Below are 21,069 nucleotides of genomic sequence, written 5' to 3'. Positions count from 1 at the left end.
TCTTTTATGCTGACTGATTTTTTTTTAGATGATGTTTCCTTGTTGTGCTGAGCTATGAGCAGGGATAACATACTATACTATGACTTTTTTAATGAAAGTTTTCTACATACTATACTACGACTTTTTTTTCATAAAATTTTCGACATACTATACTATGACATTTATTGCATTAAAATGATCAACCAATTATACTATTACTTTTTTTTCATAAAACTTTCGACATGCTATAGTTTCAGTAACACTTCATCTTCACAATAGACGATCTTTGAATAGAATTTCATTCGTTGCTGTTGCTAATCACGTGATTCATATGTTTACATCCGGGTTCGTGTAGAGTTTAACTTCCGGAGCTGCGCAGTAGAAGTCAGCTGACATATAGTGACCAACCATCTCATCTGAAGAGACCTAACGGAGGAAAGGAAAACACCTTCCTCTAGTCTACACTAGAACTAGAACCGGAGAACCGGGCAGCCGTCGTTACCCGGCCACGTCTTCCCGCCTCCAGCAGGATGAGTGTCGGCGCTCCGAAAGGCCTGGCCAGCTCGGGGATGAAGCCCATCGCGGAGATCCTCCACCCGCTGTCCGCCGCCGAGGAGCCGCTCTCAGGCTCAGGCTCAGGCTCCGTCTCCGGCACCGGCAGCGTCGGAGAGGACAAGGTAGGTTCAGTAGGGTCCGCTGGGGCTGGCGGCTGCACCGTAGACAACCAGGGGGATGGAGAGAGCACGGCTAACCAAACTACAGAGTAGACACTATCATGTTTTCAGGCTGGCAGTGGCACCACTGTTTGCTCTCTAAATCCATCCTACTAAGTACAGTAGGAGCAAACTAGATATAAGTTTAACAGCGTCCTATTAGCTAAGCTGTATCTGCAATATATTGTTATTAATTGTTTTTTATTTATTTGTTTGTTTTATTGACACAACAAACATATTTTTTTTATACTTTATTTTTTCAAGGCTGTTTTCATATATGCAATCCACTGTTCGTAATTACAACAGTCTTTAAACCAACTTTTAAGTCGATGAGCTTACAGACAAACCCATCAAGTACACTAGAGAAAACATCTTCAACATTCAAAACCGAAACAAAACCAAGAAAAGAAATAACAATAATAATAATGACAAAAAGAAACAATAGAGTTAAAAAAAACAAAAACAAAAAAAAACACACATAACAAAACAAAAATAATAATACAAAAATTAAAACAACAAATAAATTAAATTAGATATATGGTAATATCATTTACATTGGCACACACATGCATCCTCCTTCAGGTCAGGTCATCTCCAAACACATGTATATGTGCATGCGTATTAACCCATGTAACTATATTTTTCCTTCTGTTAGACTCCATCTCTTCTCAAAAACATCCTCCATATTACTTATTTTGTGAGTTCCCTTTTCCATAACTTTTACTTCTTGAATTACACTTTTCCATTTTATAAAATCTGGGGGTTTAGTTTTTTTCCACCCTTTTGTTATTTGCTTCAGTGCTGTGATTCTGAGTATTCTAAATAAGTAACGTTCATCATTACCGAGACCAATTGGAGGTTTCCCGAGTATGATATGCTCTGCTTTTAAATACAGAGTTTTTTTGAAAATGTCTTCTAGAGAGAGAGACCCCCACACATACACAGAGATATAAAAGGCTACTATGAATAATGTGTTAAAGGTCCCATATTGTAAAAAAAGTGAGATTTTCAGGTCTTTTTCATTATAAAGCAGGTTTAAGTGCTATATAAATACTGTTAAACTATCAAAGTGCTCAATATACGGAGAAATACACACAGCTTGTATTCAGAAATTGTGCGTTTGAAACTAGCCGTTAGGATTTCTGTCCATTTGTGATGTCACAAATATACAATATTTAGCCCATTACGCGGTTTTAAACGTAAACATTCTAAATGTGTCCCAGTTTATTTCCTGTTGCAGTGTATGTTAATAACATCAGCTGACAGGAAGTAAACATGGACCCAAACTGTTGCCTAGCAACGCAATTCCATTGCAATTCTGTTGAAACGCACTAAAACGGAGCGTTTCAGACGGAGGGTAATTACAGGTATATTCAGACAGACAGTACAAGGAAAATAAAGTTGTTTTTTTGAACATTGCAGCATGTAAACCTGTTCTATTAGAAACACAAAATACAAGTATGAACCTGAAAATGAGCATGATATGGGACCTTTAAGACCTTTTAAATTGGATTATGTGTTTACACGTGTTGCATTATACTCACTAAAGTTTACACAACCTTTGGTTAGAAAACAGATATCTCTCATTCCACTTTGTAGAGAGGGACCTGACATCATTATCAGCCTAAGTGGGCTGTGTAAACAAGGATGGACCGAGCAAACAAACCACAAAGCCTTTATTCTCTCTGCTGTTGTTTTACTTCGGAGTGACAAGCTTAGCAACCACTTTGATTTTGCAGTTAATTATTGCCAATAGGAGATGCTGTGTGATATGTCCTTCCAACAAGGTTACATTATATTTTTTCATTTCCGAATACCCAGCAGAGCCAACCAGAGTCGAAAAAGAACCTCCACACTAATTAAAAATGTGAAACCCTGTAAGAGTTCCTCTGTTTACGCCCACGACCCAAGGAGGTAATGGGTCCCAGTCTGTTAGCAGCATATTCAAACAATCTGTCAACACACTTCAATAAAAGTTGATGGGAAGTTGGATGACGGGCCTGGGAACAACGGATTCTCTTTTGGCTGGATCAGTTTTTTTTGGAGGATTTCTTAAAATTTGTAACCCTTTTTTGTTAATGAACTAGACACAATATTGCACATATATCCCATGATTGTCTGTGATTTAGTGAATTTTTTTATGCAAATCCAGATTTAACATTAATAAACATTTCTTATTATTGAGTATTGTGACGCCTTGGTGGACGAATGTGCACTCTGAGTATCCTCAGTTGTTTTTTTTTGTCAATTTTATATATATTTATCCAAGCAATATTTCTTATAATACCTTCCATAAGACGTTTAAAGCTCTGAACATTTTGTTTAGCCAAAATCTAGCTGTGTCATTGTTTGTTTTTCTCTCTCTCTTTCTTTTCTTTTTTATTTACTTCCTCCATGCGGAAAAAAAAAAATAGCAGTACTTTAGTGAACATATTACATGCAATGTAAAACAACCAAATCATGTCAGGTCAGGTTAATGTATGTCACTGACCTACATTAACCTGTGAACGCGAACAGGAATTTGTGTTCGGACCTTCTTTTTTTTTTAAATCTGCAATTTGCAGTTCATTTCTCGTTCACTTTTGACTCAGTCTCACAATATCAATAATATAGCGACATGGCGTTTGCATGCAATATTTAATGATATCCTGAAGCAGAGGTTGGCGTCATTTAATAGGCCCCTTTCACTGGAGATATTTTTGACATGTCACAGTAGAAAAAAGCAGAGGTGTAAATGGTAAAAATGAATAATGGCTGAGTTCCTTTTAGCCTCGGTTTCAGGTCCTGGTATTGTGCATGCTGGCTCTCTGTCACACTGGAACTGAGCCATGGTTAATGTTACTACTAACACCTGTGCTTTTCCCACTCTGACAAAGCCAAATGTCTGCTTTGAATAAGGCCTATAAAGATAGTAATGTGGATATGATGACCAACCGTGTACAAGCTAAAACTGTCCAATATATTTAGAAAATTTTAAATAACTTTAAAGCTTTAAAATGCAACATTTAAGCTCTTATCGCAGTTAATAAGCAGAACTCCATTCCTGTATTCACAAGATTCATTATTACATTCATACATCTCCCAGCTCTGCTATGATTTAAAACCGATCTGGTTCCTCCTAGTGTAATATTTTCAGATTCTACCTCACTGTCTGTATGAGTGTGGCTGTGTTGCGGCGGCCTGGCTGTTCATTCACAGTGGTGTAATGATGCAACGCAATGCAATTATCTGAACTGTGATTACCAGTGCAGGTTAGCACCACAGTGTAAAAAAAAAGTGCAATTACAGCGTCAGCAGCCTGTCTGTGTATATACAGTAGCAGAGAGAGAGAGGTGTGAAGAAAATATATGTATGTATGTGGTCAGCGTGTGGAGTGTGTGTAGGAGTGAGACACGGAGGGGGTTGCACTTTTCTCGACACTGCGGGAATTGCAAAGTTGCACACATCATGCCCACTTCAGGGCAAAAGTGTGTGTCAGAAAAAGTGATTAAGGTTGAACATTAGCAGCTTTCCTCACTTGCACCTTAACCTGGGGAAAAAAAGTACTTCCTTCCTCGTGTGAGGCAAGATGTGGCCCGCAGAGGACTGGTGACGGGTTGTCTCGGGTTGCAGATCAAATCAAATGTGGCTGTACAGGTGGTTGTAGCGAGAGATTCGGTTAGCCTGGTTTTATTTTCAGAGCCAGTTTTGATGATGCGGTCCTGCTGCCTCAGTGTTTTGCTTACCTTCCTGTTGCAGTGTTTGCACTTTAGTCTATGTTTACATTCAACATTCTGTTGCCTGCAGTCCCTGCTGTTTGCCAAACGAGATCTTCAGAGTCTCCTCTAGATGTGTAGTAATATATTAATCCATTGTAGAAATGTGTTTTTTTTATATCCTCTCGACTACACAGGTTCATTTTAAAGGAGAGCCACTTTCCACAGCCTCCACTTTTGTCCAGCTATTTGCTTTTTATAGCTCATTTTGAGCACTCTTGCTGTGTTTGGATGGAGCCCGTGGGGGGAAATTGTTGTTTGCTGCTGTCTATCAAAAACAGTGGAAAATTGAAAGTGTTAAAACAAGTCTGACAGCACGTATTTTACACTAACGTACTTGTGGAAGAGTGTCATCTTCGAAAATATTCTGTGAATGGTTATGCATCAGTTTGACAGTTATATTTGTCAGATCTGTTTTGTAGAACCAGATGCTGATTGTGTTAATTAAAGGTACGGTGTGTAGGATTTGGTGGCATCTAGTGGTGTGGTTGCAGATTGCAACCAACTGAGTACCCCTTCACTCACTCCTCCCTTTCCGAGAGTGCAAAACCGTTGTAACGCCGTTCGCCTCGCTCAGAGGCCATCCTCACCGTAATAACACTACTTTAGGAGCAACGTAAGTCAGACGGCAGTTTAACAAGCATGTCGGAGAACTACGGAGGCCTTTAGTTAACGTAATTACGCGAAGGGGCAGAGAGCCAATGTTTGGTTTGTCCATTCTGGGCTACTGTAGAAACATGGCGGAGCAACATGGCGGATTCTGTGAAGAGGACCCGCTCCCTATGTAGATATGAAGGACTCATTCTAAGCTAATGAAAACACTATAATTCTTAGTTTCAGGTGATTATACACTAATTAAAACATAGTTATGAATATTATATTCCATTTCAGCTAATAGATCCCCCGAAATCGTACGCACTGGACCTTTAATGCACCGAACGCCTGTTTCACTTCACAGGAAAACTTGTGTCTTTATAAAATAGAAGTCTGTTAATGGCAAAATCAAACAACACACACTAAAAAATATAAGAAAATGAAAAAAAAATAAGATTTTCGTCAACCTAGAGATGATATAACGAGCCATTGTTTTCCCACAGTTGGATTTTTTTTTCTATCAAGCCTGGTGGAAATGTGTCCCCAGTCCAAAAATGCTCCATTTCTCTCCTCTCATCCATCATTCAATTAGAGAGGCAGGAGTAGTGTCAGATGATGTAGGGTGTGTACGCAGCAGCAGCATCAACAAGAGCCCCATTGACAGCGAGAAACAACTGCATCACCGTCAGCATCAATCCATCAGCTCTTTGTTTTCCAGCCTTTCCACATTGCAGCATCTGAAATCTGATGTCACCGTTGTCTCTGTCCACGCAGGAAGCGGGGCTGACCAACGGCACGCCGGTCGAGACGTCGAGTCCCGCCTCCACGTCCTCGCTATTCAACAGGCTGCAGCTGGACGACGACCTGGAAGCAGATGTGCGGGACCCCTACGCAGACGCCGCAGAAACGCGTGACCTTTTTGTCACAGTCGACGACCCAAAGAAGCACGTGTCCACCATGGAGACCTACATCACCTACAGAGTCTCCACCAAGGTCTGCTATTGGCTGTTGTCATGGTAACACTAGTCTACCTGATTTACTTTGGACAGTAGGGGCTGTGTTAAACTTCTGTCTAATGGGGTCATAGTAGTTGTTCACCATGCTTTAGCTCACCCTACCAATCATTTATACTCAATGTCTTGTTTTGTTGTGTTTCATTATTGTTTTAAAAACTCTCCTTGATGGTGTGTTCAAGGCAAGTTTGATATCGAAGTGCTATTAGCTGGCTGATGAACAGTAACGTTTTTAAGTTTTCATATTATATGTTCCTCAACATCGTGTCTGCTTGTACTCCGTCAGCTTCTCAGCAGCGGACTGACTCTTAAAAACCCAGGCAGTTGTAAAATGCTGTGCTATAATGTTAAAGGGATAGTTTGGGTGGTTTGAAGTGGGGTTTTATGAGGTACTTATCCATAGTCAGTGTATGACCTACAGTAGATGGCAGTCGGCAAGCCCCCAGTTTGGAGAAACCGACAGAACCAAAGCAACGTACTGCTGTGGACGGGGCTGGCAACTTTTTTTAGCCACCTAAAAGAATCAATATCAGTTAAAGTGGACGCCATAATTAGAATATTTCACCTGCTGTCAGACGGCCCTTTCAGACGGAGATCTGATCTGTATCCATCTATGCTCTCGCCAAAGCCACCAGACTCCATTGAAAAAAAACCTGTAACTCCTGTTTTCTGAGAGGTAAAATTACAGTTTTTTTCATTGGAGTCTGGTTGCTTTGGCGAGAGCATAGATAACAGCTTCAGTTTCCGTTGGAATAAACCGACTGTATAGCTGTCTGAAGGCAAGGTAAATAGGTGGAAATATTCTAAATGTACTGTACGCTTAAACTGATATTGATTTTTTTTGTATAGGTGGGTCTTTCTTTTAGGTGTCTAAAATCAGTTTTGTTGCAACCTCGTCCACGCCAGTACATTGCACGTTCCGTGTGATAACTCCTGTCTGCTTCTCCAAATTAGGGGCGTGCCGACATGACCGTCTTCTACTTTAGGTGATACACTGACTATGGATAAGTACCTCATACAACCCCACTTCAAAACACCAAAACTATCCCTTTAAGCAGGCTGCAGATTCTCTACAATGGGGGAGCTGTTCAGTCCTTGTCTGGCCAGTTCTACACAATCATAACGTGCTACCTACAGGAATGGAAAGTAATAGCAGAGGCAGCAGTTTCAAACTACAGACATGCCAATATATCGCGCACCTTCGGGCAAAGAATGGATCCCGAGGGGTGATGGAACAGACAGGACTCTAGTTAGGAAATCACTTCCCTCAGCCTTCCCATAAAAGATTTATATTCCAGAGGGTAGATGTATTCAGTGACTTATGTTTACAAGGTGGATCCTCTGTTCCAATCGTTCACATCTGTCTGCCAGCAAACAGAGCAGCACATCTCAGAGCCACCACTCGGCCTGACAGGACTTAATTTGCTCTGACCTTCAGCGGGGAATCGTAGCTTTTTGGAGGCCTTTTCCATCGTGTAATGAAAGAAACGGATTCAGAGGGAGACACTGCCAGGAGCCGCCGGGTGGCGTCATGGCGACAGTTGCTATGTGCACTATGGTGCTTCGGCTCAGAGGCCGTAGACAAATATCACAGCCCACTATGAACACAAAGTGTTAATTGAGAGCATGCGGGGGCTGTCTTAACACTATATTGTGAGGGAGAGAGAGAGCGTGTGTTTGTGTGCGCACTGTCGGCTATATTTCATGGTCAATAAGCATGTACAGTCATCCTAAATGGGCTGAGATGTAGGTTTTGTGCTCATGTACTACTGTCTTTTAAAAGGTAATTTATAAACTGTATCCTCCGAAGTAACACAGCAGATGTGTGTGTTTTTTCTTCAGACATCACGGGTAGAGTTTGACCTACCAGAGTACTGTGTGCGGCGGCGCTACCAGGACTTTGACTGGCTGAGGATCAAGTTGGAAGACAGCCAACCGACCCACCTCATCCCTGTAGGTCACATGAGCCCATAACGCGACCTACCGTCCTGCTTTCCATTGAGAGAAACACTTTAATTTACAGCCTCTGCTTCAAATCTCTCCCCATCTCCAGCCGTTGCCAGAGAAGTTCGTGATGAAGGGCGTGGTTGATCGTTTTTCGGAGGAATTTGTGGAGACGAGGATGAAGGCTCTGGACAAGTTCCTGAAGCGAATCGCCGACCACCCCGTCCTCTCCTTCAACCCACATCTAAACGCTTTCCTAACTGCCAAGGTGAGACAACACGAGGGTTGGGAAGTTCACCATTTGATTTTGTAGGGACAAGAAAAGAACTACTGATTTCTCACCATGGTTAACACACCAACAAATTCAGGTCAGCCAGTTCAGGTCAGCCAGTCAGTGATTTTTTCCTGTCACATGCTTTTATGTAATTCATTTTATACAGCAGCACCTTGTCTTATTGTGTGTTATCATGCGAATAAAAAAAAAAAAAAAGTAATCTCAGCAGTGATCTTTCAGTAAGCAGAGCCTCTGCTTCCTCGTGCGTGTGTGTGTTTTATCCAGATCTGCCATCAGTCACAAATTTTGTCTCTAAGTAGCTGAGACACAAGACAAGACTTTATTGTGGGGAAATGAGGTTGTTGCAGCAGTAAGATAATTGGGCACACAAAAAGAAAGTGGAGCATAAGCACACTAGAACAATATAAAAACCTACAATGTAAAATGCGTGATAAAACACTAAAGATAATAAAAATAAAAACAATATGCATGTGACCATTGCAGCACGTTACAGGAAAATAATGGATTATTAACATCTATGGATTAGATTATTACTTATGATTGAATATTTAATCATGGATCACAAAACATGAATATAAATTAGGTCATATTTGTGTTTAAGTTGCACAAAGTACATGCAAAAAATTGTTTATTCACAAGTTTTATTGCTATGTCAACACATTTGTTTGCTTCACGCCTAAGTAATGTATGTGTCTGCAGGACCTGAACAAGCGCCAGGGTCTGGCCCTGCTGACCAAGGTGGGCGAGTCCGTGAAGCACGTGGCCGGAGGCTACAAGTTGCGGGCGCGGCCGGCCGAGTTCTGCGCCATGGGAGAATACCTGGACACCTTCAACCAGAAACTGGGAACCATCGACCGCATCGCTCAGAGGATCATCAAAGAGCAGTCAGGTATCAGACCAATGATGACGAAATAACCTGTATCTACCTGGAGGTTGATGAATCTTCTTCCTTTCGTTTGGGTTAGGCTTGTTAGCATAGAGACCAATAGTAAACAAGAGGAGAGAGAGGGTTATAATATGAAACAAGTTCCAATAAAACTGAGTCAACCTTTAAATTTTACTAGTGCGCTGCCCTTTCGGAGCGCGTGCCTGTCCGGAACGGGTCGATTGCTAGGCCCCCATAAGTGCTGCTTGCAGCGTTAACAAGGACAACGGTATGGCTGTTGGTACCCAACAAGTGTGAAGTTGATTGGATGAATGGTTTTCGTGATTTGCGAAGGGCAGTCATATATACACAGACAAACAGACAGACAGACAGACTGAGATTCCTTCCTTTATAGTCAGATGATGCTGCTACAGCGCCACCTATTGGCCAAATGGCACCAAATTTGCCATGGTCACTCAGACATCATATCTACACATGTCCACCAAATGTGGTCACAATAGCACAAAGGAGATATGACATTTCTTTTGTAATTTAAGCCCTGCCCACAGCATTTGAGCTAATTTTGAGGGCCAGCTACAGCAAAACTGTACGGAACGTTAACACTCCAAAAACGCAACTTTTTCCGGCTTGGTTCAGAGATGTTCTGTACCAAATTGTGTGACGATTGCTTACAATTTGTTTGAGGAGTAGCAAAAAATCTGATTCGGACACATTTCAAAATGATGGAAAATCAATATAGACGCAAATGGGCAAGTTTCTGAGCGTTCATAAATTACAGGCCAAAACGTAAAGTTCATTGTTATAGCGCCACCATCTGGTATAATTGCACCACATTCGGCACTTGGGTCCCTGGCAATACACCCGTCAAGTGTGACGTAGATCGGATTAGCGATTCTTGATATTCAGGCAGGTTCTTTCCTTTAGTTAGATAGATAGAGGACCCAGCAGGCTTGCAAATAGTTATAAACCAGTTTATTGATTGATTATAATTTGGCAATAAAGAGAAGGATTGATAAAATACTTAACAAATGAGAAAATGATTCCATTAAAATAGTACTAAAAAGGCTGTATAAACGAGCAACGTAAAGCAATCGATAAATGGATCAGTTAAAACTAGAACAAAACTTTGATCTTCCATTTACCAATTCTATTATCATTTCCACAGAGCCTTATTGTGGCTAAACTTCACATACTGTAGAAGCTCTGGGATGTAACGAGCACGTTCTGGATAGAGAGCTGAAGCCGCTTCTTCACAGTTAAAACATATATTTTAGGAAGCAACATTTTGAAACTGGTGTGTGCTGCTTGCAGCACGGCCGCAAGTAGTACCCCTTATAGTCTACTCCTTCTCTCAGTAGACCTACTTACTGGCAGCTATTTATGTACCAAGTTACATTGTGCTTGTGGTTAGCTTCTGTCATGCAACTGTGCATTCTTTAGCCGGGTGGCTGACACTAGCTTGTTGTGAATTTATCTGCAGTATTGATTCAGCGCTGTAGTTGTTTGGTCGGGGGTAAAACCCACAGACCTTTGGCCTAGAGAGGGTGCACGGTTGATAAGTGCAGGCCTAACTCATGCATGACAAGTGATCCTGTAAATACCTGACATCTGCCGTGCGAAATGCTCGTCGTCACCATCTGCTCGATGTGTTGCAGTCTTTGGCCTCAGAAATCTGCAGAGCCAACGAAACGTCCTTGTTTCCATACTGGAGGAGATAAGATGGAAAACTCAGGGAACTGTAGATAACGAAAGGCCTACGAGCTGACACGGAGTGTGAAATAAGCAAATGCCATGCATGCTTGACTCAGCAGCCCGGCGTTTAGCCATCAACCCTCTCTCATGTGTAATTTACAAATATAGATTTTGCAATTGAACGTGCCAGTCTCTCCGTATCGCCTGTGAGGAAAGAGAGGTTTTTTCCAGTACAGCAGTGTTACAGAGTATTAGCTGCTCAAATCTAGGCACAGAGTATCCACAGCGTATTAAGAAGTATGAAAAAGGTATCAGAAATTGGATTGTACAAAGTAAAGAATACTATAACTCTTATTTCTTGTTTGCCCGTCTAACCACCTCTTTTTTTTTTTTTTTTTTCCTTTTTCCTTTCACCCCAACTAGAGTACCTAACAGAGCTGCGTGAGTACGGCACCGTGTACTCCAGCTGGGTTGCGTCGGAGGAGGAGCTGCGGCGCCCCCTGGAGGGCGTGGCCGGCTGCGTGACGACGTGCTGCGGAGCGCTGGAGGACCAGGGCGAGACCATGAGCCAGGACTTCCTGCCCGTACTCAGAGAGTACGTCCTCTACATAGAGTCCATGAAGGTGAGAGGGATGAGGGATGTCGGACAGGACATTTATTTTGTTTTGTTTTGATTGTCTAAGAGAGCTGGATACGGTACAGCGAGTCAGCCTTGTTGTTAATTAGACCGCGGTATTGCAACAACAAAAGAATCCCCTGCTGCCCAATTAAGCACTACCCCCATAGACTTTCATTATAAAACAATATAGAAAATCTTATTTAATTTAATTCATAATAAAAAAAAAAGAAATCAGAGTAGATCCTTTATCTTGCCACACACACAAACACACACTCCATACCACACACTACTTCTATACAGTCTGTGCTAATCATCATAGTATACTGTATACAACCCTGATTCCCAAAAGAGTTGACACGATGTGTAAAATGTATAATTTTCGAATCCTTTTTGACATATATTCAATTGAAAACAGTACAAAGACAATATAGTAAATGTTTTAACTTATCAACTTCATTGATTTATGTAAATATGGGCTTATTCTGAATTTGATGCCAGCAACAAGTTTTTCAAAAAAGTTGGGACAAGCAAGAATCAAGCAGGAAAGAATTTCTCTTTTTCAAAACTTCCACAATTAGTGTCCTCGGTGTGTTGTTGTTAAAAGAGAAGGTGATCAACGAATCTGTTTTTAACATTAATTATCTTGTCTTTATTTACTGTTTTCAGTTGAATATATGTCAGAAAGGACTAGAAAATGATCACATTCTGTTTTTGTTTACTTTTTACACAGCATCCCGACTTTTTTTGAATCACGGTTGTACAAAAACAACAACATACTTTTGACTTTATACTAACAGGAAATGACACAAGCAGACAGCGGACGTCATCAAACTGTGACTTTAGAATGTCACTAACAAATAGACCGCGGCGCAAAATGTTTTTTTGTTTATTTGTTTTCCAAAATCTTTCTGAGCTGTTTCACACACGCACCCACAATTTGTTTTATTTTTTTCCAGCTGTGAGCAGCTCCTCCATTTCCTTTGCCGGAGAAAAGTGTGCATCAACAGCACACTAAGAAATTTAGTATGCACGCTCTCTGGTTTGAGTATACAGTACTTAATTTTGCAGTGTGAACATATTACATACTAAGTGTATGTATTATGGATTTGCGACCTAGTTACAGACTGGCTTTCTTTCTGCTGAGTCATCTTTCCCCTGAATAGAGGAAGTGGCATCTGAAATACTATTCACATCCTGCACTCACCGGGCTCTTGAATCAGCATTTCTCTCTTTGTGTGTAATAGTATTCACATGTTGTCTCTCTCAGAAATATTACAGTATCAGTAAATGTCATCTTTTCTGATTACAGAATGTTTTGAGGAAGCGAGACCAGAGCCAGGCGGAGTACGAGGGACGACTAGAAGCAGCCGTATTGCGCAAACAGGAGGACAGAACGCCGGTAAGCCTCCTCCTTCCTCTCATCTGAGTCGGAAGCTCCTTTCACACACGGAGACCTTAAAACTGCTGTGTTCACTGTTGCCACTTCCGGTAGTGTCTGTAGTTTACCAAAATTCACTTCTCGGTATTACTCTCTGTGATGATTTTACAGACCAACAATGAGTTAAACTGGAAAATGGAAATAAGGGGTGAATAATCTCTTCATAATAAAGCCAATATTTTTTTTGTCCTTACCCTATACAAACTCCACAAAGAAAGATTCTCAGGATTTAAGAGGGAGTATTGGTAAAAGTCTTCTGCCATTTCGTCTCTAATACAACCTTCCCATCCAAAACTCCCGCATCACCCGGACCCCTGCAACCTGTAGTCTTGTATCATGAGTACCCTGAGCTCCCCTGTAGCTGTAGTTTTCTCTGTCTCGCCGTAGATGCCAGTGGAGGTAGAGAAATGCCAGGACAAAGTGGAGTGTTTCAACGCTGACCTGAAGGCGGACTGGGAGCGCTGGCAAAGCAACAAGAGACAAGACTTCAAGCAGCTTCTCACCGGCATGGCCGACCAAAACATCAACCACTATGAAAAGGTACGCAGGCTGATGTAAAGCACTATGGGATGACTTTAAAACACTGAACTTTAAATCTCTGATGGAGGATTGAATTGTCTTGTAATCACTGAGCAAAACATTTTTATATTTAATACAGAAACAGAAAGTATTATCTATATCACAGCCATTTCTGACGGGGAACTTAAGCCGTTATATATCGCGGTCTTCAAGACCAGACCAGACTCCATTCACAAAAAATTTAATTTTACCTCGCAGAACGCGGAAGTACCCACTTCAAAAAAATAACTAAAAAACTAACCCTTTCAGTTATTTCCAAACTTGGCACAGCTAATTTTGACTCACTACTTTTTGCAACAGCTGAGTGGGTGTTTCCATTTTCCATTTCAAGTTTGGTTACCTCAGTGACGCTGTAACATTAGGCGATGTTAGCAGACTAGCAAGCGCACACCAGATTTGACAATGACCACAGAAAATAGTCAATAAAAGGCAAAAAAAATATATACTATTCTCATGAGGAATGGGTATGATGGGAATGAGTTTTTTCTTTCACGAATGTCAATGAAAAATGTGTGTGTCTCATTTGCGGTGCGAGTTTGTCAGTTGGTAAAAGATGTAACGCCGAGCGCCACTTTACCAAAGTCCACGGCAACTTTTCATGGGACTTTCTGGCTGGTAGCAGTCTACGAACAAAGAAGGTAAAACAGCTGAAAACAACGCTTAAAAGACAGCAGTCTCTGTTTACCAAAATGACGAAGAAGGCCAACGCAGCAACGGAGGCTTCATTTAGTGTCTTGAGATCTTAAGAGAGGCGATGGCTGCGGTGGCTGAAACGTCGTTAGAGGACCATAAAAGTAAGACAGAAATGATGTCTGCTATTGGCGATGCACAAATCGGTGCTATGAGTAGCTCACGGCTATTTTCATTTTGTCAAATTAGCTCTCAGGAAAAGAAGGTTGGATATCCCTGATCCAGTGTTGTTTAGTAAACTGAGCTAGCTGAGCTGAAAAGAGCTGTCAGTTGTTGACCTTTATTCATCCGGGCTAGATTCACTGAACATGAAGGCTCTTTAGCAGAAATGTCACACATTCACACCTGGAAGTTGCTCAGTACAAACACAGTCTTGATCTACTGAAGCAATACAGTTAAATTAATAAAACCAGGCTACATTCCAAATCGCATACTTTTTTCTTTTTCTTTTACTGCAGCTGCCCTTACAACGTACGTACTGTTGCATGCAGTATGCATACAGCTGGGTCATACTACTTTGTCATAACATTGCGCCTTGAACTTTGACCCTCTTGCTCATATAGAGTGGTCGAGGACTGACGTATTTTTGTAGGCCAACCAGGAAGTTAGCACCACCCTGGGGTCCCCTCGACAAAAAGCCAATGGGATTTTTCTATTAGACAAAATAAAGGCGTGTTGATGTTCAGTAGTCTCATTTAGCCACTTGTTAGCAACCGCCTTTTTTTTAGACAAATAAAGGCTTTAAAATTCACGAGTCGGGTATTTATTGATGTATTTTGTGTCGTAGAACAAAACGTTAAAATCTCTTCAGCATGTGTTAACCACAGACCTTATTTCAGGCATCTAACTAAAAACCCATTCAAAAAACCCATCGACTTCGAGACGAGGGAACCGGAAGTGCTAAAATGCAAACTCATTTCCGCGTTAGCATTTTAGGATGGTGGGTCAGAATAGCCAGAAAAGCACGCTGACCACACTACAGTATGTGTTTGGAATGCACATTTATCTCCCAGTCCGAACGGGATCGAACTAGCGACCTTGAAACACCTTGAAAAAACAGATAAATATTGTATTTACACAAAGCTGCCACTGGTTAAATATGTCTCTTGTATCACTACATCTCCATCTGTCTCTCTCTCTTTCCTTTCCACCTCATTTTTCCCCTCCGTCGACCGTCTCCATCCGTCTCCACCCTCTGCAGTGCCAGGCAGCGTGGGAGTCACTCATAACTGTCCTCCAGGACAAACAGACTGAGGACAAAACGAGCGAGACGAACTGAAACCTCCCTGCCCCCTATCTATCTATCTCTCTCTCTCTCTCTCTGTATAACACTCTCTCATGCCAAGGAAAAGGACCAACCGGGCAGCAGATTTGAACTGCTGGACTTTGCCCCCGTTCTCCTGTGAACTGAGATGATTGTACGGAGGGGGAGTCGTCTCTCTCAGAGATTTGACCTGCGAAAGGAGGTAACGACCGGTACATTCAAGGACAGCTGGGAAAAAGGAGAGACCTACTATGTACAGACACTCTGTTCTTTTTTGTCGTTGTTCTTATTGACTTTTTCTACTTCATATTTACAATTAACAGTCGGTTGCCAATGCTACTTGTGTTTATTTAACCGCGGTCTCAGAGAGGCATGTTTTCTGTCTGTTCTCTCCGTGTTCACATTGAGCCAAATGTGAAGGATAACTCTTCAGCCCTGCAGATAAGATCATGATATGTTGCGTGGGCATGAAGTATGAAGTACGTAGAAGTATTCAGAGCTTCCCCAAGATTTTTTTTTTTTTCTTGTCAGATTGTAAAAGCCTCTGAAAATATAACACTGAAACAAGACTCAAGAAATTCTCTCCCATCGTATTGGCTGTAAATCCAACATCTAACGCACGGACGGAGAAAAAGCACTAGGTGTGGCGACAGATGTCAAAATGAGACGTCAGTAAGGCCCTGTTCAGACCTGGCATTAACATGCGCACTGAGTGATCCGATCACAAGTGGACAGCTCTAACTACGTCTGTTCAAACCTGGTATTCGAACGCGTCTCCACATGCGTCCTGAGTGACCACTTGTGATCGGATCTCACCTCCCGTCTCTATATGCAAAACGCATTGCTAATACAGCAGACGTTGTGACGTAATATTACAGGAATCTCAGTAGTAATATCCTACATATTCTTGAATTTGGGTACATTTTATTAACATCAAAATATAGGTTATTGTGCCAGCGGTCCTTGGGGACCTCCGTACCGCAGGCACCTGCTGCCTTTACCAGGCAACAGCCGGGTACAGAGCTTCAGGGAGCTGGGGATGAGAGAGAGAGAGCGAGCGGGTGGTCGGGTGTCAGCTCTGTGCAGAGCACCAGAACAAAAACACTGACACATCTCCCACAGTATGATAATAATGCACTTCCTGTGCTTGGTCTGATAGTCTGTAGATTATGTAGCCAATAGATACAATATATTTTAATAAAATACAGTCGCACCGACCGAATACAGTAGAGCACAAAAGCCGTTTCCATGCCGCGAGGCATTCATGAGGAGCGCAGAGACCCAGGACACATTCATGTACACACTGCTAAAAGCCACTTCCGAACGTGGTCTGAGCGATCAGATCTCAATGCGTCCTCAATGCGTCTTGAGTGCGTTCACACCTGTACTTAGAGCTTTCCACTTGTGATCCGATCACTCAGGACGCATGTTAATACCAGGTCTGAACAGGGCCTCAAAGCCACTGATCGTTTTTTCAAAATATGTATTTTTGATCCACATTCTTACAGATATATTGACATGAAGCAAAGCCGCATTTAACAATGACGACACGAGTGTTGAGCTTTATCAGGGAAGTGGTCATTTTGTGTTTTTAAGCGTAGATGCACAGCAGATTTGGTCATACATTTGTGTTTTGAGTGCAGTGTAGCAGCACCACCTGGTGGTCGAGATGACAATAGTTTTCCTTCTTTTGAAACTGGAGGTGTGCTACTTCTGTTGGTTTCTCTTTATCACGTTTTTCTTTTTTTTTTGTCATTGCCATGTATACCTGCTGTAGGGATTTCACCTTTCTGCTTCAAGCAAAGGCTTTGACTCAGCTGAGGATGCTAAATGGCGAATCAGGCAGGCAGAAAAGCACAAAGAAGGAATTGAAGGTGTAATTTATTCTATTTCTCATTTTTTGTAGGACTTTTTAGAGTCAAAGAGAAGTTAAGAGTTAAGAGCCAATAAGTGAACTTCTGTTCAGGTTCGGATTCGTGAATTTCTTAAACATGTTGATGCCGCTGGCCTTCAGAGGAAAAAAGAGCACTGAGGGCTTCTGGGAAATCTCTGCCGTGTCATGTAAACACTTGAAGAATTGGATAAACCAGCGCTCAAAGGAGTTTTGTGAAAGCTCTTCAGCTCAGAGCACCCTTTACTTTAAAAGCTATAGTTTGTTCTAATGACACAATAATGTGGATTTCTTTTGCAATTCAGTTCCGTTGAACCGTCTGACTGAGCAGTCTGACAACGTCACCTCTTCTACTCAGCTGTGACTCATGGGAAACATTTTTTTTCCCCATTTCAGATGCAGTAGCACGTACGACCAACGGCATTTTTGCGTCACACTTGTTTTGGCTCAAAATGTTGCTGATGCCTTAAAGGAAAAATCCCTTCTGAGAGATTCTGTTATACGTCAATGCGTAACCTTTTGCTGAACCCGCTTTATTTTGTGATTTCTGAGGTTTTTTGACCACAGAGGAGAGATGCAGCGTGCTGAGAGTTTCCTAATATCCTGGCTAATATGAATTTCCTTTTCTTTCTTTTTTTCGTCCTAAGCCGTATTGCTAGCTCATTACACTCAGCATAAATGATGACCAGGGCAGACATCCTCCCAGAACCACATTTACAAAGACTGATTTTAACTTTTGTTCATTTCTTTGCACTAAAAAAGATGTTAGTTTTCAAAACAAATGTGATAATAATTTCTTTTTGATGAAGAGTTTCTTTAGCGTAATTTCATTTATTTCCGAAATAAGGTGCTGATTTGATTTTCAGTGTGCTCTTAGAGGCTCCTGTGTTTTAGTTTCTTTTAAATGTGCTTTATTCAGATTGTCTTTGAATGGCCCTTGCCCTGTTTTTATAGGCTGAAGTCACATTACTGAGCTCGCCCCTCAGTGTAGCCAAACGCGAGTGCTAAGACAGCGGTGAGAAGTAACTGGCTGCTTGTAAACTGGTCTTTATAATACTTGTCCTTCATGTTTTCCTCTCGAGCTTTTAAAAGCTCGACGCAGCTACTCTACTGTTTCTGCTTACTAGCAGAAGTCAGCGAGGTGACACACAAAGACAAGTTTTATTTAGGCATTTTGAACGCAGCCAGTAAGCTGGAGAGACGCTTTCTGAGTTCACTTTGGTCCAGTGTCGAGGCAGCCACAGCGGGGCAGTACTACGGATGCACTGATGCTAAATTACAGTATTTGTTTCAAAATATTAAAGGAATAGTTTGGGTGTTTTGAAGTGGGGTTTTATGAGGGAGTTATCCACAGTAGGTGTATTAGCTACAGTAGGTAACGGTCAGTGTGCCCCCAGCATCGAGAAACAGACGCAAAGCAATACAGTGCTTAGGACGGGGCCGACAGAAAGACTAATATAAGTGTACGCTTTTTAAGCGTATGTTTTTCTGCCGTCCCTAGCACTGTATTGCTTTGCTCCGGTGTCGGTACTCCTGTTTCTCTAAGCTGGGGGCACGCCGAACGTCATCTACTGTAAGTAATACATCTACCATGGATAAATACCTCATAAAACCCCACTTCAAAACACCCGAACTATCCCTTTAAAATCCACTACCAAGAGCCAGATGTGTTCGGAAATCAAAACAAAGCTTCTGTACCATCTGTTTCTGTCACATAAACTGTAGAAGAAGACCTCAATTTCCTCCAAACTACTGCTTTAAAAGAACAGTTCTACTATAATTTATTCGTATTTTCTATATTTTCCATCCTTTTTATGTTAATTGTCACAACTTATATAAACAGGCAAACACAATTAAAGATATTTTAAAAATGGTTTATCCAAAAAATCACAATCTGAGAGCAGCCGGTAGAGTTTTTGACCACTAGTAGCACTATGGAGCAGTGTGTTTTTCTGTTTATATTTCAAAGAAAGGCACAAAGTTTATGCTAAGAAATACTGAATGTGAACATAAGTTTGCATATTTACAAGAAAACTCCACTAGGCACCTTTAAACCAGATTGTAAATTTTTACATTTCGAACTCTGTTTTCATATTAGCGCATTGCACTCTGGAACACCACGAGAAAAAAATAAGAAAGCGAGGTGGCTTAATTTCCACATTTCAGCTAGTCGCTAGTGTTCAATGCGATAAAGTGACTCAATGAAGAGCAAAGGAATAGGGAATGTAGAAAATATGATAAAAGGGGACCTAAAAAGTGTCTTTGATCCCTCTTTCCTTTTTGTTGTGTATTATTTTCCTGATCAGATCGGTATCTGTTTGTTTACAGCTGTGAATCGCGGCAGTGATTTCTTTACAAAAAGAGGCATCGGTGCATCTGTAGACTTTCCTGCTTTCTGGTGTAGATGAAGTAATTTGTTTTGGGATCATTCAGACTTGATTTGAAGTTTCTTTTTGCTCTAATGGCAATATACTGTATATCCAACATACCCCAATGTACAGCTGAATTATATGGTACAGCTGAGTCTATTTTTGTAGAAAAGAAGCAGGTGATCATTTTTGGGTTTCCAATGAGTATGTGAAGATTACAATGACACATTGTAGACAGGATTTTGGAGATTTGTACCAAAAAAATGAGGAACGAAACATTTTATTTTTTATTTTTGATGCTCATTGGAACCACAACAATAGTTCTCCGATAAATTAACTTCTTCTTACTAATAGCCATTGTAAAATCCCCATCTTATGCTGTGTGCCTGCTGATTTATTTTTGCACTATACGTATATGTAGCTCCAACCCCCCGGCAGATATGTCAAAACAAATTAAACTAAATTAGCTTTCTTTCAGTTGCCAAAAATGACAATTAATAGTCTGATGCCAGCTCGGTTCTGTAATGCTAAGAAAGGCATCGTCTGCAAAGCTGATTCAGGTTAAACATCCAAACAGGGACGATGATGGCTGCCACTGTACAAGCCGGTAAAGAAGGGAGAGTATCAATTATTGTTTTTCTTTCATGTGCAAATCCGATGTTTCTAAGCCAAATGTCCCCGTCTTATTCCTCCTGTCTTAGATTCACACATGATGAGAGAGTCTGATTTGCAGCGCAGGATAAAACCCGATCAATCAAATCTGCGTGAAAGGTTAAAAGTCAGACGACTCATGCACGTGTGAATCTAGCTTCAGTCTTTTTTTATTTCCCCAGTGTGTACTGTTTACGTTCAGTCCTTATTGTACATTTGGATGTTAATAACATCTTGTTGTAATTATAAATAAGCTTGTATATTGATGTCGTTTTGATGCAATTTATCTTTACCTCAAATGATTTTTTTGGATATATTGGACCAATAATAAAAAGAGCGAATGCGTTTGATACTTGTCTGCTCAGGTCCGATTTCTTTTCCTTCGTTTTATCGTTCAACCAGGTTGAACTCTGCGAGCAGCGTTCTGCATGAAAGGCCCAGCGCTAACAGTGAAAACAATGGCAACAGTGCTGACAGAGCTAACAGTGTTACAGTGTACCTGCAGGTTTGGAAGAAACAAATTACACTTCTAGCAGTAACAAAGTCTTTTTTTTTGTATACTTGTACTTCTTTCAGTACTTTTTAAAATCTGTAATTTTGCTTTTAAAACTAAAACTAGATTTCTGCACCTCCTCCTTGTTTATCTGTCTGAGTTTTTGTCTCTTATGGTTAACACTTGAGTCATTCTCTAATTGGG

At 41.1% G+C, this 21,069-nt stretch overlaps 1 protein-coding gene across 1 annotated transcript; it reads left to right on the top strand.

Moving 5' to 3' along the window:
* The first annotated feature begins 382 nt into the window (after positions 1-382).
* On the top strand, positions 383-16,030 carry snx30 (sorting nexin family member 30). The gene is made up of 9 exons (XM_074618848.1): positions 383-656; positions 5,816-6,034; positions 7,897-8,007; positions 8,108-8,266; positions 8,993-9,182; positions 11,295-11,494; positions 12,800-12,889; positions 13,316-13,468; positions 15,399-16,030. Exons 1-9 carry the CDS (start codon positions 510-512, stop codon positions 15,474-15,476), a joined length of 1,347 nt encoding a protein of 448 aa, XP_074474949.1. The 5' UTR covers positions 383-509; the 3' UTR covers positions 15,477-16,030.
* The last annotated feature ends 5,039 nt before the right edge of the window (positions 16,031-21,069 follow it).

Source organism: Sebastes fasciatus, chromosome 19 (genome assembly GCF_043250625.1).
Source record: "Sebastes fasciatus isolate fSebFas1 chromosome 19, fSebFas1.pri, whole genome shotgun sequence".
NCBI classification, from domain to species: Eukaryota; Metazoa; Chordata; class Actinopteri; order Perciformes; family Sebastidae; genus Sebastes; species Sebastes fasciatus.
Note: the sequence above shows the minus strand (reverse complement) of the source record. Positions and strands in the feature narration are given on the sequence as shown.